At 47.5% G+C, this 27,203-nt stretch overlaps 1 protein-coding gene across 7 annotated transcripts in view; it reads left to right on the top strand.

Annotated features, from left to right (window-relative positions):
• The window catches only part of RIN2 (Ras and Rab interactor 2), a 135,863-nt gene that overhangs the window by 61,392 nt on the left and 47,268 nt on the right, over positions 1 to 27,203 (top strand). For 6 of the 7 annotated variants that reach the window (XM_065632913.1, XM_065632919.1, XM_065632918.1 and 3 more), the window contains one exon: positions 5,494 to 5,550. The exons of the other annotated variant lie outside the window; for it this stretch is intronic. In XM_065632913.1, coding sequence (XP_065488985.1) covers positions 5,494 to 5,550 — 57 coding nt within the window. The remainder of the gene's footprint in view (positions 1 to 5,493; positions 5,551 to 27,203) is intronic. 7 annotated transcript variants of the gene reach the window in all.

The raw sequence follows: 27,203 nt of genomic DNA on the forward strand, positions 1-27,203 counted from the left end.
GGGCTTGAGTTTTCCTCCTGCGATCTGCAAACGCGGCATGTGCCCTCCTGCCCCACAGCGCAGGGCACAGGTGTGCAGCCAGATGTGCTCCGGTGCGGCTGTGCCAGCTGCGAAGAGGTGCAGACCCAGTCCAGCTCTGCAGCAAACGCTGATCGCCGCAGCACTGTCCGTCTGGCAGAGCTGCTGCGTGATCGCACACTGACCGTGTCAGAGCAGCACGAGTGCGCTTGGGTGGTGCTGGGGACAGTGACTGCCAGGGCACGGCTGGGCATGTCTCTCTGGGACCTCAGATGCTGCTTTTAGGAGGACTTCTGGTAGAGGTGAGATGTCGCGATGCGCCTTTTTTTTTTTTTTTTTTTTTTTCAAAACCAGACATCCCTGTACACCCAACAGCCACCTGCGTGTTTCCTTGAGATTTTATCCTGCCCGTTGTGTTGCAAGGGTTCAAGAGTTTGCTTCCACTTTCTATCTCATAAGCAGGATCATTCTGACTTTGAAGGCTGACTCACATTCTCCGTAACACAGAACTCAGCACAAATAGGATGTAGGTTTTGATCCAGTGAATTGATGGGAGGAAATACAAGGAGATCTTTGCCTGGCACACCAGTCTCAACCAACCAGACTCCAAACAGTCTAAGCCTGCTGTCTGCCTTTAAAATGTCCCAAACCACTGAAATAACCCCTTGTTACACAGTACATGGGAAGACTTTTCATGGAATGTCTTTTCAGAGACTCTTCAAAGGGAAATGTGCACATATGAGAATACTTTATATCTTAAGTGGCCTCAAAATGAATGAAATGGGTACAACCCTGCTCAGTTCCTGTTAAGCAAAGACACTTATACAATAAATATAATTGGCCTGATTAAATGATTATAGATCTGACCTGGGCCTTTTCTGCTTTATGAAGCCAGATGATACTATACTAGTTATGACTGTGTCCCTCGGTAAAAGTTCATATAATTCATTGGCAGATCTTTGGCATTATTTTTTTAAAATGTATGAATATAGATTTATATTCCAGCAGCATATATATATGTGTGTATAAATATATATACACACTTCACCTAGCATGTCCACTGTTGTATAAATGAAGCCCTGCAGTAAGCAGTTGCCATCTGCATAGGAATAAGGCCCTATCATGGCAACTGCTAAGATGCTAAGTGCATCAGTATTTAAAATAGTCTTACACACATCTATTTATAAATGCAAGAGATGGTTACTAGTTTTTATTTGTTTCCACATTGTATTAGCAAGGTATTGTGAGTGGTGCATGGCAGTTGCATATCTATAATATAGCAGGTTAAAAGCTTAAACAGCTTATCGTTGTACATTCAGTAATATTTCTAATTGTAATTATTGTTAGTGATTTGAAATTCCAGTTGCATTTTCTGAACATAAAGACACCTTTAAGAAAGAAAAAAGCATGTGTGAGACATGAGGAGGTCAGGAAATTCTGCACTGAAGTATTTATACATTTTATTTATTTATTTATGGTACACTAAGAGCTGAGCCCCTGGCTCGTGAAAACATTTCCCCGTGCTGGCAGAAGGTTTAGGAACCTAATCTCAGTCTCCACCTAAAGATAAGGGCAGGTTTTCCTGAGTCAGGGACCAAGCAGACTGAGCCATTGAAAGCATCATGCTGTCCTTTTGAGTGGCCACAATTAGTGGTGAGACCTTCTCGGATGCTTCGTGTAACTTATATTAGTAGAGAAGCTGAGGGATGCTGAGAGACCCAGAAATGCTTCTGCAGGGCTCACCTCTTGATCTATAGGAGTAGACATATATAAATAGCAAATACTCATTGCGCTCTAATGTTTGTAATATCACTGTCACGAGGTACCATTTGCAATAATTAAAATTCACATTTCATAAGATACCAACAAGTACGGTTTGGTGGTTTTTATATAGTTTTTAAATTTTTTAGTAATCTTCTTTTAGTAAGGAAGCAATCTTCTCCTGCCGGGTTTTTCCCAGCTCCCTCAAACAGCAAGCGGCTCTGGTTCAGTGTGAAGGTCTGTCTTCCGAACAGATGTCAAATGCTAGAAAGTGCTTGGTTGAAGCTGATGTTCAGTGTCCCAGCTTTTTGGCGGGGTGGTTACTGTTTGCAGCAGACAAGGATCTCCACCTTGAAACCCCGCAGTACAGATGGTCCCACCGCTCCCAAATGCGACACTTCCCCGTTTCCACTGTTGTGGTTTCCTCTGGGTCAGTACGTCTCCATTGCAGGAGAATGTGTCACGTCATTGCTGTCCGTGGGAACTGCACAGGGCTTCTTGTTGAGAAGTACAAGAGCAACGATGGAGTTGTTTTACGGACAGTGTGTTGGGAGGGAAAAACTGGCAGCCTGTGTGTCATCAGCTCTTATGGACCTGGGGATTTTTCAGATTAGAGAAGAAGAAATGGGAAGACGCAGGCTGATTGCATAGAGTACTGTGTCAGCCTTTTATAAAGGATTGTGTAATGTTCAAAATTTGCATAAAGTGAGCTTCCACATTCTGTAAAGCACAGAGCTCAGCCAAGTTGTGTGTCTTTGATTCTCAGAAACAATACTTTTCTTTCAGTAATTCTCCCTGGTGAGTCAAAACCTGTGCATGTAACATACATTTCTGTGTCTCAAAATTGTGTTGTGAAATTGCACAATTCTTAGGTCAAATGAGGAGGCACAGAATTTGAACTATAGTTCTTGAAAGAAGCCAAAGCAAGATGTTTGTGGAATAACTTTGTTCCTAAGGATTTTTTTAAGACGAATGGCAGAAGCAAAGGACACGAGTAGGATTCTGTAGTTATTCAGCACCTGTAGAGAGCAAGGGCAAAGGAGAGTCACGTGGCATCACAAAAAGCTGGTTATTGTGTTGTTAGGGTACTGGCAAGTTTTGCAGGGGTTGCAGTTGTGCGGAGGTTTGCCTGAATACTCTTTGATCTTTACAACTCCTGTCCTCCTGATGAAAGATATTTCTACCCAGTGAGAAATACCGCATCCCTTTATCAGGGAGAGGGGGAGAGACGCCAAACAGCTTCACAGGTATGCGTTTTATCTGTTACGTGAATGATTGCAAAACCGTCCAGTAGCAGTCTGCATACCTGAGAGCTGAGCTGGCGTGCAGCGAACTTTGCCTTGGCTGGAGATTTAGGGACAAATTTTACTTAATGTTCCCTTGAGGAATAGTTTGATTGACTTCACTGTCCTTGCAAAGCTGCGAATCATTACTGGGCACTTAGTGCAGGCAGTATTTGTAAGAGATTACTAAAGGTATGATAGATCAGGGTCATCCTCACATTGAATGTTTTCAGGACTGAAACCAAACTAGGAAGATGTTTGTTCGTGTTTGGGGGGTTTTGGTTTGGTTGGGTTTGCGGTTTTGGTTTCTGGTTTGCTTTGTTTTGTTTTCCCCCTGTCTGTTGAAGTTCTGTGCAGTCTGGAGTCTCTGGGTGAGCTCTGGTGATGGTTCAGGTGTTCCTGTTGCTAGTGCATCCATCGGAGCCTCAGCCACAGGGCCGTGCCGGAGGGCAGGACCGGTGCTTCTCCTGGGTCTGGGGTGGTCTGGCGGCAGATGGGCCGTGTGCCGAGCAGCCCGCAGGCGCAGGCCAGCTCTGCCTGCGGTGGGAATTCGTATGCCGATAAATCAGGCTTTTGCTGGAACGGAAGGTGGGCAGACAGACCCGATAACCTCAGGTATGCTGCACAAGCTTCAGGGGCCCCTGCCCTCTGCGCCACCCCCTCCTCCCCTGGCTCATCCAGCAGTGTTTCGGAGCAGGCTTCCATTAGCTCAGCACTTTGTACAGCTCCCGTGGATGCACCAACGTGGCTGAATTCTCGAAGCCTGGGCCCCTGCTCGCGCAGTGACCAGGCTGTGATTTAACCAAGATTCCTTTGAATTGCGTGGGTGTGAGTTTTCTACTTTATGGTGCAGTCATGGCATCAAAGCTGCAGGAAGCACAGCAATAAAAGTGACTGATATGAGCACCTTTTGTTTGATTTGGGATCAAAAGACTCTGTCTGGGTTCCTTTTCACTGAGTGGGAAGATTCTGTGATGCTTCTAACCCTAAGGAAGAAAATGTAGGTGGAACTGAGTGCAAATGCGCATATCATGTACGCTCATTTACAGCCAGCCAGCAAACAAAAGATCAGTGGTTTCTAGTAATACTATTCTACTCAAAATAGGTTTCTATTAAGTCAACTTACAAGTGTTAAAATGGTGGAGCCACAGACAAAACATTTGTTACCTTTCGAAATGAGTTACAATGGTTTTGTCATACTTGTACAAGTATTATAAGGTCAGTTTTTCTATATGTTTTACAACCTGTTGTAGAATAGTCTTCTATGCATAGCTGTTCCACTTGACTGTGTAAGTTACAAATTTAACAGAAATGAAAGCATGCATTTTTTCTCTGTTTGCTGGTAACCTATGAAATTAGAAACTTATATTTCTGTGTTTTTAATGTGTTATCCTATAAACAAAATTCACAGCACTATTGTCTATGGAATATAAAAAAGTTTTGTTAGAATGAATTACTTTAAATGTTTTGTTGTTTGATTTAATAATGTGTCGGACATCTACACTAAGACAATATAATGTTTATCAATAAAAATCTCCTCTCTTTGTACTAACTTTGTACTAACACACTTCAGGGTGTGCTTGGACATAGGAGTAGAGCACCCCTGTGGGTCACAATCCCAGTGATTTATTCGTTTTTGGCACAGTTCTGAGAATACTTTGTACCACTTGTTTGACCTGTGTATTGAATTAGGGAGTGAAGGAAGAAGAAAAGAGAGGTTTTGTAAGTTGTATTTCCTCCGCCACTTAACGTGTGTTTGCTGTAAAGGTGCACGCACCACGGCGGTTCATGTAGAAGTCGGCTGGCTCGCGCGACCGTGTCTGAGTCCATACGGAAACAAACACCGAGGGAATTCTAAATGTTATTGTGTAATGAGTCAAATTCTGCTCTGTTAGAACAACACAGATGTGGAATTACTGCACTGAAGTTATTCTCTTCCAGACCCAGGGCAGTGGGAGCTGGTGGTCACTCTCCCAGCTGGAGGACTTTGTTCAGCCACCGACAGCTGTGGTTGTGAGATCCAGTCCTCCCTCTGAAATTATTTGTGGAGTAATATTTTCAGTAAAGCTTGGAATAATAATGAGGAGGAGTTGCTGTGATTACAGCTCTGATACAGCCAGTTTCCATCACAGAAAGCTGCAGAAAACCTGTGCAAAGGGCTTGTTAGAAGGCAAACTTCTAGAGTGAAGCACTCGTTTTGCCCCTGTGCTCCGCACCAGCTGAGCAGAGACTGCAGCTTCCCAACCAAATCTGAGCCTGCCGTGGTGACAGGACTCTCCTCCTCCTGCCTCACAAGCGGGTTGCAACACTTCAGCTGAGCTCCCCTCCGAGACCTGCTGTGAAAGAAGGGCCTGAGGTCCTTGCGTGAGAAGGCGTGTAATTGCGACTGGCTACCTCACCTAAAACACCTTTTCTTATGTCTTTGTAACAGGCACTGCCAGATGATCCCTTTCTTCTGAAGTACCCACCACGTCCACAGGAAGCAGTGGTATGTCTTAGGCTGAAGAGGTTATTTATTTACACTTCTGCAGCTATTTCCATGTGCAGAAGAGTCGTGCGGTGCAGAAAAGGCACACATGCTGATCCCATGTCTGTGTCCATGAGTACAGGGATGAGGTGCAGCCTTTGATGTTAATGCAGAAAATCTCTTTCATCAGTGCAAGCCCAGCAGTTGTCTTGAAAATATTTTCCATTGGTTCGATTGTTTGCTTTCCAACTCTGTGTGCCGGCAACCCAAAAAGTATGTTGGAATCCTTATGGATGCTGCGTCTCTGTAGAGACTTCCCCGTGACTAGTTTTCTGGTTCAGAGATAATCTTGCTTTTCGTCACAATTTGGAGCTGTTCCAGTTGGCTGTTGGACTCTGAAGATACTCTCCCTCCCTGCCCCCTGCCAGGGTGATATGCCAAATATGCATCTTCTTTGATTCAGCCTTGTGATTACTTCGGTTAAGAAAAAAATTTATGTAACTTACAGCCTGGAAAGTTAGAAATTGGTTTTCAGAGGTCACGGGGAGTAATTGAATTTCTAGCTGCTTTCATTTAAGTTAGGAAAGTCAGAGTGTTAAGGCAAGCTTTTGCTGGAGGAGTTATTGAAGAGTATGTGTTTCATATTCATGTATTCACTTTTGCTTTTTTAGAAGCTGTTGCTGTGTCATCTTTGCAGTTATTCTTCAGCCATGACAAACCTTGCCTAAGCAAAGATGGGAACTTTTAGTGCAGAACAAAAAAAGAAACATCAGAGCAGAAGTAAAAAGTGGTGAAAAGAAAAATAACCCTCCTTTCCCACCTGGCCATCTTTATCCATCACGAACATGCAAAACTAGGGCACAAATCCTATTTTCCTTTTGGAGGTCAGTTCTGGCTTGCTTTACAGAGGCCCAGCTTGTGTCTTTGCCACCCCGAAAGCTATTTGCTTTGAAATACTGCTTCAGACACGAGAGATCTTTTCTCTGTAAGTTGCAGTTAATGATCTCCAATTGATTTTGATCTGTTTATTACACCATTTGCTGATTGAACAAAACCACATCTGCCTGTGTTCTCAGCACAATGTCCTCTGATCGGTAACACTGCAGCCTTCAGTCATCCTGAGGTGGTGTTCGCAGGAGGAGTGATTGATGAATGGCTCTGCTGCTGCTAGGGAGACTTCCCACCTGCGGCTTCTCCCCACCCTCGCATGGGTGCCGCGACACGTTAACTGCACCCTGGAGAGGGAGTGCTGGTGGCCGGGGCTTCCAGTGCCAACATCCTTCATTCGGCAGCCTTGGGGTGCTGGTGGCTGCGCCGCTGCCCGGAGCTGCAGCTCCTGCCCCATGGTGCTGGGAGGTGGACGCACGCAGGGGCTCCCTGCACCTCCCGCTTTCCAGAGAGCTCCTGCAGCAGAAGCAACACAGCTGTGCCTCCGAAAGGGCAGCGTGCAGACACAGGACCTGGGACAAACTGCAGGTATGCTGATTTTGTGTTTTTCCTCCCTGCTGCAATGGTGATTGGCCTTCTTGGCATAGCTGAGCATCTGCGCACTTCCCCTCCAGCTGCTCTGGGTGCATTCAGCGAGAGGAGGCTCATCTCCAGCCTCTGACTTGGGGAACAAACGGCGCTCTGTAACTGGTGTGAGCCTTCACAGCGCCAAGAAGATTGCTAGGGAAGAGTAGCACAGAATAAACAAAAACAAATACCACAGCCTGGGGAGAGCAGGTGCAATGAAACCACTTCAAACCGGAGCAGTTGCTCCCTGCAACTGCTCGCACAAGAAGATTTTACAAGTGAGCCTTTAAAGAATGAATGAAAAGAAAAAAGAATTGGCATAATAATGTATTAGCTGCCGTGGAAATGTCTCAACCAAGTAACGTTAAAAAGAGAAATCCACTATTATCTTTTTGTGTGTGATCTTAAATCAAAACTTGTCCTGCCTAAAATTCTTTCATGCTGACTGCAGTGAGAGCTTGGATTTTAGAAGTGTATCTTCTAATGTTGCAGAGCAATGCCATCTAGGGCATATAGACTCACAAATACCAACAGGAATGCTATCCATCGTTAGTGACAGAGCTTGCTGGGTTAAATATTAATAACTGGTTCATCACATATGCATTAGGCCTGTTGGGATTTGCTTATTTTCAGTATCCGCTTCCAGCTTTCCAGAGTATGCTCTGGGTCAGATATTAATGGATAGTTTTGTCTCCACTGGAAAATAATGGGTTTCTGTATATACCTTATTTCCTCTGTAAATCCACTTGATAGCTTTCATCCATGCAGCACAGCAGGGATTATTGATGGTCTCTCTAATCTTCAACCTCAAGGACTCCACTGTGGCTGTGATTAGAGCAGTGATGCACTTAGATAGCAGATTAAAATATTAAACCTAACAGGCCAGATCTTGACATCCTTATTCAAAAAGCTACTTACTGTATTACTGAGATACTCCTGTTCAAACCAAGCTGTCTGTACAACATAGGTCTGTGTTAACTGATTGTGTCTCAAGAACATGGCCCCGTTGCAGCTCTGTCCTCATTCCTGGCTGTCGCAGCTCTCTCCGGACTGGAGATTAAGCACCAAATATAAGTAGGTAGCAATCTGCTGGGTTCTATGACCGTAACTACTGATGGACCTGGACTCACCTGTGTTATATTTTAGGTACTATATTTTCCTCTTGCTTCCTACCATTTGACTTCATAATTGTTTGCCATTCTAAGGAATGGTAACAATATTTAGTGGCACTTTAGACCAATATTGTGTATCTCTGTAATGGGTTCTCTTGTTCTGCATACACAAACTTGCTGCCCGCTGGAGAAGCGCAAGGGCTTTAATGCTCAACCTCAGGAGGTCGTTCAGGCTCCAGGGCTGCACACCAGCGTCTGCACCAGCCAACTGCTGCCCACCTCTGCAGGACCGTGCTTGGAGCTGCTTGTCCTCAGGCTATTGGCCTTGTGTGTCTTGGCTGTTTTCACAAGCAGCTCCAAACTGAAGGCAAAATACTTGACTATAACTTGAGAGCACATTGAGAAATGTTAGTACTTCCACTAATAAAGAGGGAGCTTTCAACACAGCTTCAGGCATTCTCCCTCCCCTTGGACGAGGGCAGTCTTGCTGCCATCCCCGCAGAGGGAGGGCCTGATTCTCCTCCAGGTTTGTAGTGCTCTGGTTCAGCTGCCAAGAGATAATAAAGCAAATTCCTGATGCCACCTTAGAAGGGCATTGCCAATGGGAACAAAAATGCACATGCAGGCATAGTGAAGCAATGGAAGTCTTGGGAAACAATGGGCAGATGTTAACAGTATTAATTAAGAAGCAGAAGCTAAATTAGTCGTATTTTTGTTGAGTCAATTAAGCAGTGCATTGTTAAAACATCATGCCGAAGTGACAAATCATTAGTTGATCACAGTTCTCCCCAGTGATCTGTTTTCCCATAAACTGGTGTGGTGCATGTCACTTCTCATGGTAACTGGAAACTTGAAGCACAGATTACTTTATTTAGCAAACAATTTCATGGCCAGGCTACAAACACTGTCTTTTCCTCTTCTTCAGTAGTGTTGTAAAGATGAAAGGATGACTCACAATCCTTACTTTCCTGCAAGTCAAGACAGTTGTGAGGGAAGGACTGGAAATGCCAGCCTGTGGGTTTTGGAGTGTGATGAGAGCACGTTCTCATTTACCAGTACCACAGCCACCACAATGCAGGCAAAGGCTGGTTTACTCGGTAGCTGGTGCTTCCGAGCGCTTTAAAACCGATGTCCAGGTTGAACCATCTCAAGTCGCTGCACTTCAGTGGTGGGTCTGAGGCAGCATCGGTGACTCAGAATTCAGGTGGAGTGCAGAAGCAGTTGCCCAAATACAGGCCCTGCACCCCTTCCCTCCTCCCCACAGGGTGTCACATTAAAAAGATACGCGATCAGCAGTGGTATCAGAACATGGCTCTCATCTTCCCCGGTTCCTGAGGATTATTTGCAGCTAGTGTCTGGCGGCCGTCATCTCCCTGGACAGAGATCTTGTCACCCCTCCCATGTCACTTTGGCTGGGGCTGTAGAGCAAGGAATAGCTTTGGCCTGTACACAGCTGGAATGAGCTTTCCTTGGCAGCCAGAGGCACATTATTGTGCCTTCCCTTCTTGCTCCCTGATCTAACGAGGCTGCTGGTGAGGAGCTGGGGTCAGATGCCGTGGCCCTTGCGTCTCCCCCACGCGGTGCTCAGACAGGGACGTGTCTGGTGCCCCTTGCTCGCGGTCTGTGCTCTGCAGGGGCTTTTGGGGAAACCTGGGGTCTGGTCCACACGCTCGCTGAGACCTGGGATGCCAAAGTGCTCCCGCATCCCTGTGCAGATATACGTTTTATTTGAATACTGTTTTCAAAAAAATACTTAAGGAAGGTAAAAAGTAAGCGCCACTGAGCTGGAAATGCAGTTATGCAGCGTTTCTACTTGTTAATTTCCTGACTGTCAGGCTTTTGACCATATGAACTTTTGGAGTATATTGCTTACATGGTCAGGACAGTTGTCTACCACAGCACTAGTGAATCCTTAACTAGGAGGTGCTCTCTGTGACACCAGAATTTTGATGAAGATGGAATATCCTCTGGATCCGGAAAATGAAGAGGTGGAACAAGGAGAGGTTCTGCCTCCCTGTACACGGCAGGTCACGCCTGAGCTCAGAACAACTCGGGATCCCAATACCAGCCTTGCTACAGCTTGCAGAACAACTAGTTGGCTCAGTTCTGTGGGTCTTGTTCACTTCTTGGTTTGTGGGTTTGTTTGGTGGTTTTTTTCCTTCCATGTGTGTAAGTGTATATGTCCTCTCTGCTCACTGTATGAAAAAGTCATTGGGAAAACAAAACAACTAGGTCTGTTTTGCTCTTAAGCAGATTTTGCTGTGCCTTCTTCATGCAGTTTGATTCTCATCTCCCTCCTCCTTTGTTATAAAACACAGCTGAGTGCCAATGTTGTTTCGCAAATCAGAACAAGAAATACAACTTACAGCCCAAAGTGTAATATGCACAATATTGCCAAGGGATAAGGTTTTGAGTGTACTGAAGTAATCACTGTCATGCGCTATAAACTGAAACACGCATTGTGTTTTAAGGTGAGAAAGGATCACTCTGAAGTTATCAACGAACATGACCAGGCTCTGGAGGGCTGGGGTGGATGCGCAGGTCTTTTGTGGTGCAGCAGCATGTTCAATGCACAGGAGACAGATCTCAATGGCTCCTCTGGCTTTCCTGTAAAAAAGCGCTGCAGCTTCCCTGTTCCCTCCTGCAGAGCTCTCGGCGATGCCGCAGGCTGCTAGGGTGGGAAATGGTGGAAGAGGGAAGTCTCTTGACCTAGGAATCTTGGTGAAGGAATGAACAGTTGCTGCTCCTTGCTGCAGCTGCCAGCGTGTGACAGCAGATAAGCGAGTCTGTTTCCTGGCCCCCCCGTATCTGCTCAAGATGCTGGAGATCCCAGTAACGCAGTTTTCTTCCGTTCTTGCAATGGAAATAAGAAACGTCTTTTGCTTTTTAGAGCTGAAGTACATGCTGCCCAGGCCCAGTCAAAACCAGATGACACGGGAAAGCCTCCCTCGCTCAGAAAGCTGGACAACACAGCGGTGAGCAGCTGGGGGAAGGACAAGTGCCATTTCTTGTCTGGACTCGTCGAGTCCTCAAGGGCATCCCACCAACATCTAAAGCCTTCAGCCTCCACATTGCTCTCTGCTCTGCACCCATATGATGACAAATATAGCCCAGCGATTCAGGGCTTGGAAAAATCTGCTTTTCTGCAGGCTCACTGTATGTGTGGAAAATCATGCCAAGCCCATGCTCACAGCTGGATGAAGAGGGCTCTCAATTAGGGATAAATAAGAAACACAAACTGTGAAACTTCACCAGGTGTCTCAGGTACGTGAAAAGCTCTATGTGCAAAGTCTTTTCCAGTAATTTCCTCCAGTCCTTGGAGCTCAGTTCTGCTCCAGTTTGGCAGGGCTGGCTATGTCCTGACCTGCCTCTCATTTACTGCCTCCCGTTTGCTCCTTTTCTTCGGCGGCCGGTCGGCACCTTACCGAACTGCTCCCAAATGCTCTTGGGGGGCATCAGTGTCTCCTCTCTCTGTAAGGTAGCCAAGGGCTCTGACCGTGCCAAGCCAGGCACTGCAACACTGGAGTTTAGGCTACCCGAGTAAACACCAGCAGCTTCCAGGGCAGCAGGACTGAAAAGTCAGTCACAGAATCCCTTGTGCTAAACGCGTTTTAATGTCAAAGTTCTGTGTGGCAGGTGGAGCAGAAAGGTTTCAGCTCGCAGAACTCACCGCTGCTTGCACAACCAGCGGGCAGGATTACTTCAGCTGGCTCCAGCTCGCGCCAGGAAAGTTTCACACCTGTCAAAAGTCAGCTGTAGATTACATGGAAGCTGCAGCAAGAGAAGCTGCTCAGATGCATTAAGTGGTTGGATCCATGAGCCAGCCAGGTCTCTTACGCCTGAAGATTAACGGCCGCTTTCACAGAAGCCGTGCATTAATGTAAATGTCATCACCTTGTAAATAAGACAGCATTGCTTTGTCCTGCTTCCTCAAATCTAGGTGAGCATCTGCCTTTCATTTTAATGGTCTGAATTTTGGAATCACTATACCCCCTTTAAGTAGATTTGTCCGCTGCTGTGCGTCTTCGAATATGTTCCTAATCATGCACGACGTGTCAGCTGCTTAGTGCGGTTGCTGGCATTTTTAATGGGGGCTCTATTACAGAGAAAGTGGCTGCCAGACTGGAAGGAAAATCTTGCTCTCAGTCTTGTTATTGAAATAGCTTGCACTGAAATAAATCTAATAAACTTGTGAAATAGTGTTAGGATCCTGGAATGGACTGTGGAACATGCACATCCTAATGACATCGATGCTGTAATTTATTTTCTCCAGTTCGTTAGCTGAAGTGAGTGAAAAGAGCACATGGGACGAGTCCTGCAGCCGGCACGACAGGCAGGTATGTGGGAGGAACCCCCTTCCCGGGAAGGGAACGGCTGGGCCAGCCCGGGCGGCCGGAGGAGCGGCCGAGGCGCCGCCGTGCCCGGGCTGCGGGAGCGCCTCCGAGCCGCCCGGCTCTCCGTCCGCCCTCCCTGCTGCGCCACCGGCCCTTCCCGCTGTCCCCGGCCGGGGGAGCGGGGCCGGGGCAGCGGCGCCGGGGCTGGGGGAGCGGGGCCGGGGCAGCGGCGCCGGGCGGCGGGGCGGGACGGCGGTGGGGGGAGCGGCGCCGGGCGGCGGGGCGGGACGGCGGTGGGGGGAGCGGCGGCGGGCGGCCCCCGCTCAGCCCCGCCCCGCGGCCCCGGCCCGGCTGCGGATCGCGGCCAGGCCGGCCGTGCGCAGCGCCTGCGGCCCAGCAGTGCTCGGGAGGCCGGGGAGCGGGGCAGGAGGCGGGCGCAGGCGCTGCCCCGGGGGAGCCGGCCGCGGGTGAGGGGCGGGCGCGGCGCCGCGGCCCCTCCCCGAGCCTCGGCCCGGCGGCCGGGGCGGCTCCGGCAGCGCTGCCCGTCGCTGGCCGCGGTGAGGTAAGGGCCGGGCGGGCGCGGAGCGGGTACGGCCGCGCCGTGCCGAGGGGCGGCCTGAAACCGCCTCCCGAACCCGCGCCGGGGAGCGGGCGGCCGGGGCCGTGAGCGGGCTGGGGGCGCGGGCGGAGCCGGGGCCGTGCCCGCCGGGCCGCAGGTGAGGAGCCGGGCTGCAGCCGCCGCGCCGCTCCCCTCCCCGCTGCGGCCTCGGCCCGGCTGCTCCCGCGGGCCGCGCTGCGGGGCCTGCTCCCGGCCGGTGCTCCGCGCCGGGCCTCTGCCAGCGCTCGGGCCGCCGGCCCGGGCCCCGCTGCCCGCCGGGGAGCCTCCCGGCCGAGCCGTCCGGCCTCGCCCCGCTGCCCGGCCCCGGGTGCCTGGGTCGCACCGCCTGGAAGGAGGCGCTTCGTGCGCGTTTGAGCGCGGGGCTGTGCCGGCCCGGCCCTGCGGGCTGCGCTTCAGCCGGGCTCAACAAAGGCTTCCCCGTCTGGGCACCTGCATCCCTTTTCTGGCTGGAGTAGGGGTTGCTGGGGCCCAAAAGATGGGGCTGCAGCGTGTGTCTTGCCGGTGCCTCTTCTTGAATACTTCCTTACACGTATCTTGGTTAAAGTTTATTTTAAGTCACGCAGGTCCGATTTGGTGGATGTAGAACAGCAGAAGGTGTACTTTCCTGCCTTAGCCTGATTCCTTTGTCTTCTCATCCTTCTAAGCTACTCAGCTCTCTTTTGTTTTATTTGCTTATTTCCCGACGTGTAACTCTTAAGCCCTTGTAAGTAAGAAGCATCTTCACGTGCCTTTGGCAGCACAGCTCTGTTGATGAGGTGTGAGCAAAACATGATTTCCTCCTGGTATTTCTGTGCGCGCAAAAGCGCCTGGGGGTAAACAGGACAGTGCTTGCGGGAATGGCCGTTCTCCACTAGAACATGGCTCACGGGGAGCAGCTGAGGGACTTGCCAAGTGCCTGAGTTGATGGTATTTGCAGAAGTGTGTGTTTGCCTAGGTGTGGGCTGTGAGGGTGATGAGGCCGTGGTCAGGACAGGCACTCGGAGCTGTAGACTCTACCACTCCACAGCTACTCTATGTTCAATTCAGCTATGTCTGCGCTGACTCTGTGAGTAATTCTGTGTTTTGCTGGGATAAAATGTGCCAGTATAGCTGTTGAACCAAGCTCTTACCTTTCCTCAAGCCAGATCTGTGTTGTCTCATTAGTTTTAGATTTGTTTAGCTCTAAAAATATTTAATTCTTAAGAGCTACTTGAGACCTGAATATTTAGTTAGATGAGCAGGAAGACTATGGTAAACAGAATTGTTTGTTAATCACGCAGCTATGCAAGAAAATTGTGCTGTCCCCTGTTTTACCATATATAATCCTAGGATGCATTTAATTTTATTGAATGGATTTGTATTCAATCCATTGCTTCATTCTTTGTGTTAACTAAAAACGTAAACTAAGTAATAATCGCCAGTAATATCACCAATATGGACACTTCTGAAAATGGTGATGGAACAGCTGTGTGGAACGAGATTCCTGTACGTTGCTGAGAACGCACTCACCAAATTCCTTTTGAGGTTAACTTTTTTCTTCAAGGAATTTCTGTAGTTTTCAGTCTGTTTATATCGGGTAAACTTGTAAATGTTTGGATTTTTTGTTTGGTTTTGCCCCTCGCCATGTTTGGGGTCGGGCGGTGCTGTTGGAAACGGCGAGGTGTCCGTCGCAGGTCAGCCTGCAGAGACTTGGTTGTGCCGTAGCTGTAATGAAGGTTTCCTCCCTGGCTGAGGCTTTAAAAGAACAGCCAGCACAAATACTAGTCCGTGCTGAGAAACTGATCCTGTTAAGCTTTAGAATTTCAAGGTGGTTTGAAAAACATCCGGTGGCTTGAGAAACTTTTGTGCTGAACAAAGTGCGAACCCGGGAGCGCGTGATCTCCACTCTTCGGAGCACAGGCGGCCTGGCTGTGGGTCGTGTTGTTGCCACAAGTTCGAGTTCCCGTGTGCCGGGGCCACGAGGCTGCGCCGGCCGCGGCTCTGCCGGGGGCTCTCGGGGGTGACCTGGGCGGGTTCCCCGTCGCGCTCCCAGCCAGCGGGTGTCCCTTGCCCCGGCCCCGTGGGGCGGTGAGGCTGCGGTCGCGGTGTGACACTGCTCCAGTGTCCCCCCTTGGCTAGCTGGGGCACCGAGCGTGTGATCAGCTGCCTGAGGGTTGTGGTGTGTGGCAAACGGGACCAGGAAAGGTGGCTTCTCTTGCTCTCAAGTATGTCTAAGGAAGATGACTAGTTCTTTTACTTAAGACACAGGGTGGTTTTGGGTTGTTTCTGAAGACAGATCAAACATAGTTACGAAGGCACTGAAGGAATAGTAGGGTCACTGAATTTTTCACAAGGGAGCTACTGCTTTAAGAAAAAAAGGCAGAACGGCGCTGTCAATATAACCATTAAAAAGCTTCTGTTATCTGCTAGAATAATGTAGCTGTCACATTTTAGTGATAAGTAATGTAATTCATCTCCCAACAGCAGGAGCGAATCGGTGGAGTGCTGTATGAAGTAGATGTTGTCTCAGTCCTTTTCTTAAGATGTGTTACCAAACTGTAGCCCCAGCTTGTCAGCCCTGTAGGATCACTGCGGGGCTCTGGATCGGGAGCTGGAAGGGGCTCGACAGCAGAATTGTGGTGGTGCCTTGTGGACATAGTGACTCCCAGCACGGCAACGTGCAGAAACCTGGTTCTGTGCTCGTGTGTCGCAGGCTCTGTGGCCATGCAGGACTTGCCTGTAGCACTAAATACTCCGCATACCATACAGATCTCGAAAATAAGAGGTTTACATACCTCTAAGCTGTAATCAGAGATTTATCAAGCTGTGTCTCACAGAAAACCTCTAAAATTCCTTACTTAAGAGTTGCGTGGGGAGAACGCTAAGCAGAATCAAGTGTTGCCAGTTAAACCGTTTGTTTTGTTCAGGTCACTTATTCAATTGGTAGGGTGTATCGGGAGAGGGGACAGAAATGTAACTAAATATTTGGCACCTTGTGTTAAGTCGTTGTGTAACAAACCACAGAGGTGATGTAGTAGGAGTTGGCTGGATATGAAGCTCTAATTTCCAGTACATGTCATCTTAGTTTAGAACACTGAAAACAAATTATTCTTGATACATAAAATTCTACAGCAAGATACTTAATGCAGTACAGTTATCCTGTATGTTGTTATGGAGCATGTTACCGAGAGCTGGAAAGGATGTCACGTGCACTTCTTAGCGTTTACGGTGTGTATGATCTAGAGTAGGACTACTCGCGGTCACTGGTTTTACGTGGTGAGCCACCGCCTGCAGTGAGCCGGTGCTCAGGCACGCTGGCTCAGCCTGCCCTGCCTGTTCAGCGGTCGGAACCTGCAGCTGGAGCAGGACAAGAAGGGCTGGCAGGGCTATGGCATTGCCTCTGTCTCTCGGCAGCGGTGAGCCGTACCGCTTTGTGGAAGGGCGGCTGCTTCCACTTCGCGTTTTTGACGGTAGAGTCTGAAGTGCTTATGTGGTCTGGTCTCAGCAGGGGCAGGGGCTGCTCCAAACCCCACGCCTGGCACCCGAGGACGCGGGGATCCCAGCGCACCCCTGTTGGTAACTGGCTTTCTTCAGCCCAGTGCTGCTGTCCGAAGTTTCCAGGTAAAACAAAAAGCAGATTAATGTAGCGTGGCATTTGCAGGACCTCTAATGCTTGGAAAACCCAATGTTTATGAGGATCTTTCTTCAACTGAAGGAGGGCAGGCCTAGTTCTGCTCTTGACAGTGAGTTTTATATTTACTCTGTTAACTTCTTGGGAGTTGCTCCTGAATTTTTGGTATTACTTGTGAATCATAGAATCAAGCCCAAGAGCTTGGTTTTATCCTTGTAAGTGTTTGTTGCCTTTTGTGGTTTTTATGAGTCTACACATGTAAAGCCCATGCTTAACTCTTCTAAATAAAACGGAAAATTTTGCAGGGTGGCCACAGCCATATTTCTGTCCATTTTTTTTTTTTTTCACATCATTTATTGAAAGTTTGCCAAAAGATTTAAATGTGTTCTCTAAGAAAAGTGACGAAAATGAATTGTCTTCTAATTGCAAGATTGATACTATATCCATTCGTCGTGTGCTTAGGAGAAGCTGGGGAATATTCTTGTGCAATTATTTGAAAATGGTCATCTGTCTACTGCAATTCTCTGAAAAGAAGCTGGCCGATGAAGCAGATGTGGATATTTGGTTTTGTTTTTCTGCCTTGAGATCAGCAGAGGAAAAAATTACACACGAAGGAAAAGAAATTGTGAACTGCAGACACATTTTCTCAGTAGGTTCATTCTGGTTTTTTGGAAATACAGTTCCAAACAGCCCAGGCGAAAGTTACTGAGCATTAGTGCTGTACTGTTCTCTCTGAAGCTGGTAGGGATTCTGCCATCGGTGTGAAAATGGCAGAGGAGTATGAAGATCTTGTCATGATAAAGTGAAAGGAGCAAAGGGAAGTTACTGGAGTCCTACCAGTTCTCTGGCAGGAATGACAGTGTTTTGTGATGTATAATTGTCATATACGATTTGGAATTAGTGAACCTATTTGTGGCGGGTGTTGCATGAAAAGGCTGCACCAGGGAGGATTCTGGTCTCTGAAAATGATGTATGGCAAGAGCCTAGGATGAGACAAAGGAAGGGCATTTTCCCTCCTCATCTTGGAACAAGGTTTCCAAGACGGCCACGTAAGTGAAAGCTCTCGGAATATGTCTTACCTGTGACTTGTCTCTGGAGAGTGAAAGCCCCGCTTTGCACATCAGCAGATATTGTCTTCCTGAGTTCTGGGAAGTCTGAAGCACTGAGTCATTGTGCATGGTATTTAGAAACTCAGGGACAAACCCTTAGCTGTAAATTCTGGTTGCTCCATTACAACCAGCGGAGCACTGCATATTGATTCTGAGGCATGCTCACAACTGTCTCCTCCTATCTCATATATACAGGCTTAGAGGCAGAAACAACTTTATTCTGAGGGGCTTTCCTCAAAAAAAAAAAGCTTTTCTTGCTCCATAGTCCACCAGCTCCAGAATGTGAATGTCGTCTGGCCGAGTGCCCAGGGCCGCACACAGTGCTCTGAACGTGGGCTCACAAGTAGCTGGTAAAGAAAAACTCTTTGGACTTTTAAATGGTTCTCTTTTTTTCTTTTTTTTTTTTTTTTTAATTTGAAATGATGTCTTTGGCTTCTGCTTTATATTTGCTGAATACAAATCCATGCTTTCCAGTGATTAACTCCAGGGCTCTTGGACCTTGACTTTGTTGAAACATACTTCTAGCGTGAAAATAACGCAAAGTTCTACTGTTTTTTCCTTCACACATGATGTGTGTTGCAAATGCTGACATTCCCTTTCTGAACTTGTCTGAGAATCCTCAGCCTTGTCGTCTTCTTAATCCTTTGCTTAGTAGTTTCTCTTACTTGATGATGCTTTTTGTGCATATGCAAAAATACGTGTTTAAATACATTTGAGAATGAATGCGTGGAAAACAATGGAAGTGCTTGCCCGACTTCGCTGTGCTCTCGCTGAGCGTGCTGGCTCAGCTGGGCCGGGGCTGAGGAGCTGTGAGGATGGCAGAACTGCTGAACTGAAGAGAGTGGGCTTAATATCAACACGTTGTTTCGTATCACCTTTTCCTTCACAGACAAAGGCACGTGTTTATCAGTGCAGTTGAAACTCCTGCTAGGACACAGTGCATTGGTCGTGACGGGGAGACTCCTTGGTTTTTGTTTCGTTGGGCCTTCAGTTCCCACGCGCGGGGACGTTGCGTTCCGTGCGCGATTCCTTTCCAGGCACAGAGGGGTTTGTAGCGCTGGTTACAAGTGTTTCCTCTGCGGCAAGGCAGAGCGTGCCCTTTGGTCCCAGCACAATGGAAAAAAGCCTTTATTTTGCTAGCAGAAATCTTAATTTGGGACATTTAACTGGAATCTGGTGCATTGAAAGGACAATGAAATTAAGAAAGGTAAGTCATAGGTTCAGCTCATGTAAAGGTCCCGGGTTGTTGCAAAGTGCCTAAGTTGTCATTTCCAGGGCAGTCTCTTAAGTTCCAGCCTTGGTGGTCATGAAATGGCAAACTAAAACTATTACTGTTCCAGGCCTGAATACGGTAGGTGGTGTCAGTGTAATTTGTGTGTAGGCGTGAAATGTGTGAGTGCAAGGACAGGCCCGTTTCTGTGTGAATTTATGCATTTGAGGAGATTGGAGAGAGATGCTTCTTTTTATGACAAGCTGCTAAGAAGCATGGCAGCTGTTTGAAGGTGCCTGTGGGCTTGGAATGGATTTCTGATCAAGAGATTAACGAGCAGAAGTTGTCAAAAGTTCACTGGATGTGCAGGCTTCGAACAAGTAGCTGCTGCAGCTGAATTCTGCAGTGCTGGTTGCACGGGGCGGTCCGTGTTTGGTGCTGTGCAAAGGAGCAGTGGTAGAAAGCTCAGGCTAACACGTCACTGGCAGGATGGGCAAAGCATGGAAGGAGGAATGGAATTGCAGAGTGAGAAGTCATTTAGACGTTTCTAAAGCTGGATTACAATCTGGGTCTGTTTCTCCTAGGCATTGCCAAACGAGAGTCCCTGGCCAAGGGAGGGACCACAGCAGTTGTGTTCTGCAGAATATAACTTTTATCTGAAAGGGAGAAGGGGACAAAAGTTGGTTCTGGCCCTTCAAGCTAAGAATGCAGCCAGAACGCAGCTGAATGCAGCCAGAGTGGCAGCTGAGAGCAGCTGCTGTCACGCTCGGGGCTGTGGGACAGGGACGGAGCTTCGCTCCTGCCCCAGCTGCCCAGCCGATGGAACAGCCCCTCGGGGCTGGTGGAGGGGATGGGGAGCGTGGGTGGCCGTCCCTCCAGGCTTGCGCTTTCCTGGTGATCGAGGCGTACTCAGCATCAAATACCAGCTAATTCCTTGGGGGGTGGCGGCGGCGGCCTCAGCGGCGTTCTTTGGGCAGCTCCGGTTGTCTGGTGTGCAGGCCCTGGAGAAATACCGGCGTGCGCTGGGGTGTTGCGTGCAGGGGGAAGCCGGTGGCAGCTCGTGGCTGGGCACTGCTCACGTTCACCTGCTCTGGTGGGGCTGGGGTAGGACTCTGCGAATAGCAGACACAGGACAGCGATCCTGACCACGTGAGGTCGTGGTCCATGGACTGTGAAAAGATGTTTATTTTCTCCTTGGTTTGCCCTTTGGTGCTATGGTTCTGCAAGGAAGGCAGAACGGGACAGAAGTAACGAGGTGTGGGGTGGATTGAGTTCCCCTAGCTCAGTCACAGCAGGTCACGTTACTCACTCGATGGATTTGTGACTCCCCAGAAACATGGGCTTATGTTTGTGCAGGGGATACATCATAGCTGAGGAGCAGAAGAACAGAGAGAAATGAACTTGTTGGTGTTTATTTTAAGACTGGTTGATAGACTTTGAAGGGTTTTTTTCATGTTGCTGAATTTATACAAAGAAGCCCTATAAAAATAGCTGGCATCAGATGCAGAAGCAATAAAATAATGCTGTGTGAAGTCTTGAAACTGTGGTATGTAACCACAAGGGCTATTTTCAGCCACTGGCAGCTTTCACTTTATTATTTGCAGAAAGAGAATGATGGAATTTGTTAGCTGTTAAACAATTTAATTTTTCATTTGTAAAGGGACCAAGTAAACCTGTATCCCAGTCTGCTCAGTCCCAGCTCCCCATACACAATGATGGCCAGGGTTTGTTGCTAGCAGTTGTGGGAGTCCTTTGGTACCAGCGTGTCAGCAAGAACTAAACCTAGAAATAGCTTCTCATCTGACTGCTGCCTCGCTTTCTAGATTTGATCACATTTGATTCCAATCAGAAAGAAAAAACTGTGACACAAATTCTTCGTCTGACCTATGTACATAATATAACCCCCCCATACAGTAAACATGTGGAGTCACCGATGCATTTTAATTCAGAATGGTCTGCTGTTGTCAGTACTTTGACCCAGTTTCACCGTTTCAACAAGTGAGGCTTATTTTCTTCCAAAACACTTATTTCAAAACACTTTATCCCAGGATAGAGAAAACAAATTGTTTACACAAGCAAACTAATAGCGGAGAATTAAACACCCACGCTTACTTCTTCAGAAGTTCCCCTGCTAGTGATTTCTGTGAACTCACAAAGCTGGTGAGGAAAGAGAAACTCCTATTAGTAATCAAATGGGTCTTGATGTGACTGCTTATGCTGCTGAGGAAGCAGACTTTGGCGATGGTGGTATTCTCCATATCACAAATACCCTATATCACAAATGGGTTGGATAGAGAAGGGGAAACTGCACCTCCCAAAATGCAGGGAGAGAGAAGACGTTCTCTTCCTTGTCTGGATGAAGACAGCCTGGGGGAGAGGCTTTCAGCCTTTCTCTGTACTGTAAGAGCCAGTTGGTGACTGTGGCATCGATACCTCCCTCCTTATATATGGGAGTATATATGTCCTGGTCTTTTGAGGGACTTGAGGAGAGGTGCAGATAGGTGAGTTATTGGGGTGATGATCTTGGACCAGCTTTTCAAATACAAATGTGATGCTGGAAGAAGGGGCGGGGATGGGAAGGCTGCTCAGACCTGTGCAGAATGCTAGATCTTGGAGATGTCATGTAATATGAAATACATCTGTCTTTCCAAGATCCTTATGCAGATGGCTAGGGAGAAAGGGGTAGAAAAGGAGAAGAACTTTAGTAGGAAGTAGAAAATAGTGAAAACTGCAAAAGGTGAAGAGATTGGGGTTGGTGGATGGAAAACTCACAGGTACAGGGAGGAAAGCTGTCACAGTCACGGGGTTTCATCCTCAGGGGTTCAGCTGCGAGAGTGAGGGCGAGTGTGGTGTAGGGGCTGGGGAAGGAGAAATTGGGGCTGGTCGAGATAAGCAGTGAGAGGAGAGAGCTAGTGATGGACAACCCGAGGAAGCAGGGAAGCGGACCGGGAAAGCAGCAGTGACCTTTGCGTGGTTGAGGAATTGCAGGTCAGCAGTGACAGAGGATGGTGGAGGGACCAGAGATGGTTATCAGAGGGAAAAGCTGTAGGGAGAGGTCAGAGGGAGCAATTGTCCTCTGGAGGAGGATCAAGAGGAGCAACATGAGGACAGGAAGGATGACCCACGTTTACGTGACTTCGAAGTTACACGGGTTGAGACTCAAGCCAAGAAGCTTGGTTGGCATTGTCAGTCCCATGCTGTATATATAAAAAACAGGAAGAGGAGTGGAATTAACTTGGGAGAGATATTTCAAAGGCCTTCAGCTTTGAATTTCCTGGGTTTCATTGGTGTGTCATAAGTATATTTAGAGTGTAAGTATATTTAGAGACTAAATTGTAGATTCTAAATATTTGAGTTTCTGAAACTCCCTTATCACTCAAAATGTCTTCCGAATGGATCCCCCAGCCCCAAACTGTTAGGTTACTCTGTTTATGCCTCCCCCTGCCCCCAGCTGGATCCTCAAAAAGACAAGTTCAAATTAAGTTTGTTTTCTCCCTGGGGTCTCGTGTGGTGGCTTGTGGTTGTTTGTGGGTGGGTTGGTTGGTGGTTTGTTTGTTTTTAACTCCTACTAACATTATGGAACAAGTGTAGGCCTTTCACCTCCGGTGGTACGTATAGGCATAGCTGAAAGGACAACGAGAACGTGTTTTGGAGCTTATCCAGTTTGCTGCGCTGGCACACTCGTACCGCGGTGAACGGGCCGGCAGACAGAGCTCGGTCTGGTTTTTGACCTCCGCATAGTCAAAGCGCGGTCCGGGAACACGCGGTCCGGGAACACGCGGTCCGGGAACACGCGGCGCCGGGAACACGCGGTCCGGGAACACGCGGCGCCGGGAACACGCGGTCCGGGAACACGCGGCGCGTTGCGGGCTGGACGGGGTTTTCGCCCGCGTGGCACGGGCGGGCAGCGCGGCGGGCGGGGGCCCAGGGGGCCCACCCCTGCGCCAGCCCGTCTCTGCGGCCACGGCGATCTGCGGCGCGGTCCGCCCAACTGAATGGCTTGTCTCCTCATTGTTGGAGGATCCTGGCTAGGTGAGATCAGCGAAAACTCTCTAGTATAGGCTGTCTGCTGTATTTACATGGGAGGTCTTTGCATGGAGAGCAATTAGTTTAATTCAGTGAAATACTTTCTTGCAGTCTTTCCTGTGCACAAAACAAAATAAATACTTCAAGATATAAGCCGTGTTCTTATAGTCTTTCTGGTGAAAGTATTTTCTTTTGTTCATTGAGAAATAGATCTTTTACTCGGTACTCAGCTGCGGTGTTTGTGTGCTGATCTCCAACAAGAGTCAGTAACCACCTTGGAGGTGTGCTGGGAAAAGTGGTGCCTAGAGCAGTCAATGGTGTTCTGCAAAAATATTACAAGTAGTGAGCACTGAGTGAATAACAGCAAACTGTCCAAAGTCTATGACATGCAGCTGTTTAAAGTGAACAGTGCAACCACAAAAACTTGCGTGCGATTTTCTTCATATAGGCTGTTTGATTACATTAACCTCTTGGCCAGAATGCAATGGTAGAAATGTAGCTAATGACACACAAATACAATTGTTCTTGAACAAAAAGCAAATCCACAGCTGCACAGCTTGACTCCACTCAAGGAAATGTAGAGCACGTGTGGGATTAATCCATCAGAGGAAAGACCCACAAACTTGCAAATAAATGGTAAAAACATATTTCCATGTCTAGTACTGAATCTGTTGCTTAAAACGCGTATACCTCAACCGTTAGGTAAAGATACCTTGTATGCAAGAACGCTCTTGCCATGGTATGGATGCAAGTTCAAATTTAATCTGCTGTATTACCGTGTTGCAGGATTTACTTTCCTGTGTATTACAGATTCACAGAATGGTGATAATGGAGAATATTGATCCTGAAGTATTCCTGAAAGTTTACAGATCTGGAGAACAAATACCACATAGTATAACAGTTTTAAGAATGTTGGTCTGCGTTTTGGCAAATACTTAAAAAATGTAGGTGGAGGTAGTTTATTTTAGCAGGAAAATCTTATTTATACTTGCTCCCCTGTCTTCTGGTATTTTTTGCATCTACAGACTGTGCGTGCATTTAATAATGCCGTGCATTTAATAATGCCGTGCACTTCAGGGGCTGGTTTTCAGCAGTATGCCGCAGTGGCCTTACCTGGCTTTCAGTAGGGTCAGCATGCCCGTGTGTTTTTTCAAACATGATCAAACAGAAACTGCGGTGTGTATCAGTAATTGTTAGGTGCAAAAGAGTAAATTGTAGAAAAAGATGCAGTGCTAGGTGCGGCTATCTAATAGCAGAACAAGCACATCTGATCACTTAACCCTAGATCGTGTAAATACTTGAGCAGATGGGTGTGTTTAAGCTCCCTGAGGTGGCCGTGGGTTGGGTCTGCGCTTCCCCGGTGCCTGGAGCGGTGTTCTCTCTGGCCAGAGCTGTGCTGGTGTCTCTGGGCGAGGAGGCTGAACCCCCAGCCCTCTCTGAGCCCGCGGTGCGGGAGACAGGTGCTTTTCCCAGGTGCCCCAAACCGCCAAGCCCAGCGGGTGGTTATCTTGTCCGTCTCCGTCTCGATGTGGGTGCTGTAACTCACCCCCTCTGCATCTGACTTAATGCTTCGTTACGAGTTCTGAAGCTTCTCCAGACCTTGAAGCTATATTGTAATTCAAGTGATTACCTTTCCTTGCTTGTTCCGGGAACTGCAGCTCGACGTTAAATGTTTTTTAAGAGGTTGGAAAACATATTTCTGAATGTTTTCACTTTTATTATTGACTGGTTTGGGCAGGAATAACAAATGGAAATTACTGAAATACTGCGAGAAATTATAGTTTTGTGAGGTATCCAGGCCAGGGAATGTGGGAATAATATGAACCTTCTGAAAGGTTACCCAAATCAAAGCCAATCTTAAAAATATATTTCTCTAACATGTCTAGAGGCAAAACAAGACATGAATGTATCAACATACAATCGTTCTCTTATAAGAGATGTAGTAGTATCCTCCACGATTAAATGCTGTGCCAAAGGAAATGACTTGGGTTTTTATTCCTTTTCAGTAATGTGGAAAGTATGGCATGGGAGCCAGCGGGAAGAGCTTGTTTAGTGGAAGAGGGGAAGAATAAAGTGTTTGGAAGGGGTGCAGAGACAGCCCTAGCCACGAACATAATCCTCTTGGTTGCTTGCCATGCTCAGCCAAGCTTAAGGTTTGGCTTTTCTGAGGCATTTGGTGTTTGTCTGACTGTATGTTCCTGTTGGAAAGAGTGATACGGTGTCCGTCTGTGTCAGTGGGAGCCGAGTCAGCCCAACCCATGTGTGCCTTTCAGATGCTTTCATTTCTGCATTTGTGACTTCAGCATAGATAAAAGAAGTGAGCAGACAGCTGTGGGACAGCAGATCTTTCCAAAATCAGATGGGACTTAAAACCTCTCCCGAGAGTGCCGTGCTGAAACAAGTTCAAAGTAATTCCTCGTGATCCTTCAGTCTCTTAAAAAGCTGCCAGTGAGCAGGATCTAGAATCAAAGGGAAAAAATAAGCCTGTGGGCAAAAGGTTGGTTGAGGCAGAAGTGATGACTAGCTGAAACCAGATGTAGAAAGATCAATGTATAAATTTGGCAGTGATATTCCCACTTTAGATTAAGTCAGATAAATACACCAGCCTGATGCGTGGACTGGTTCACAGCCCCCGAAGATCCAGGTCTGTCGGGTGGGGGTTCCGTAAGCAGTGGCTCATGTTTTATGGCTAAATGCATAGTGAGGTGAAGTCCTTGGAAAGACGGCTGTGATTTTAACAGCATTGTCACATTTACCAGGATGAGGAACGTTGGTACTTCAGAACGCAAGTGCGGGAGTCCGAAATGATCAGCCAGGGAAACTGAAACCCTGACGTGGTACTGCTGGCAACCAGGCTTTCTGCAGGGGAGCAGCTCATACACTCATTACGGTCAGGTAGCAGAGATAAAAGTAAAACAGCGCTTGAAGAAAAAGGACGTTGATCAGGGAGTTTATTTGCAAGGTTTTTCAAACACTTTAATTAAAAAGACAAAAAAATATGCAGAGAGTGACTTGTCATTTTTTCTGTATGCACCATTTCTTTTCTACAAGTAGTCTGCCCTTACGTTGTTTGAGGAAAAAAAAAGACTGTAAACTCTTTCTGCAGCCTGAAGAATGATGGAAGTTAGGATCCTTTTTTGCATAATCCCCTCGCTTTTTGCTTGTGGATACAGCTGTGCTAACACAATGCAACATTTGAGTTGAGAGGTCTGCAAAGTCCTGGCACCAATGATGGTTTTCAGACTGAGGCTCTTCTTTGGTAGATTTTCAAAGTGATACTGTGCTCGGTTGTATCTGTATCCCTGCAAGCAGGCTTTCAGTTAACTTCTCAGAGGAAATACTTTCAAAAGGAAAAGGTTAATTTTGCCAAGAATCAGATAAGGTCAGAGTAATTAGACAGACCAGAGCTTTGTAGGTTAGAGATGAACGCGATCCTCTCTGTGAGTAGTGCAAATGTGCTAGGAGAACAGGAAAATGAAACGCATGAGGATGCTTAGATTTGCAGAAAATCCGAAGTTCTGTGTACATCTCTCAGCATATGCTCAAGTATAGGATTGCATTTTAGAAGTTTTTTTCACATTTTGTAAAAAAAGTAATATGTGTTTATCCTCCCTCTTTCTGGTTTCCAGTTTAACCCACCAGAAAATGGGTTCACTGAACCAAGTGTAATTTTTTTAATGCTATTTATTTATAGATTATTATAGTTAGTTTGTAATATGATGCTAATTCACCATGGGTTTTCAAGTACCTATGCAGTAGGCTTTCCCTGCCTTCCATGTGCTCCTGCTGGCACGGCAGGGATTATGTTCCGGCTCCTCGGCTGTGCCCGTGCTGGCAAAGGGGATGGCAAGGGGCGGCACTGGCGGTACCATCAGCAGCATCTTCCGACAGAGCTGACCTTTGCCAGGTCGTACTTCAGGTCTGGACTGGTATTTTCTCCTGTTCTTCCTTGGCAGCAGGATAGTGAAACCCTTTCGTGTTTGCCTGCAGTAGTTTGTGTGAGTGTCTGTGCTCAGCGGTTGCATGGCCTTTACAGGCTGCGAATGAAGGGGGACAGCCAGTTCTTCAGTGAGATAACTTGTGCTTAAAATAGAAAAAAGTGGGTTCTGCTGTTTCTGTTGGTCAGCCAGCAGAAGGAAGGCTGCAAATTTTTCTTCTTC

The sequence above is a fragment of the Caloenas nicobarica genome, chromosome 3 (assembly GCF_036013445.1).
Source record: "Caloenas nicobarica isolate bCalNic1 chromosome 3, bCalNic1.hap1, whole genome shotgun sequence".
NCBI classification, from domain to species: Eukaryota; Metazoa; Chordata; class Aves; order Columbiformes; family Columbidae; genus Caloenas; species Caloenas nicobarica.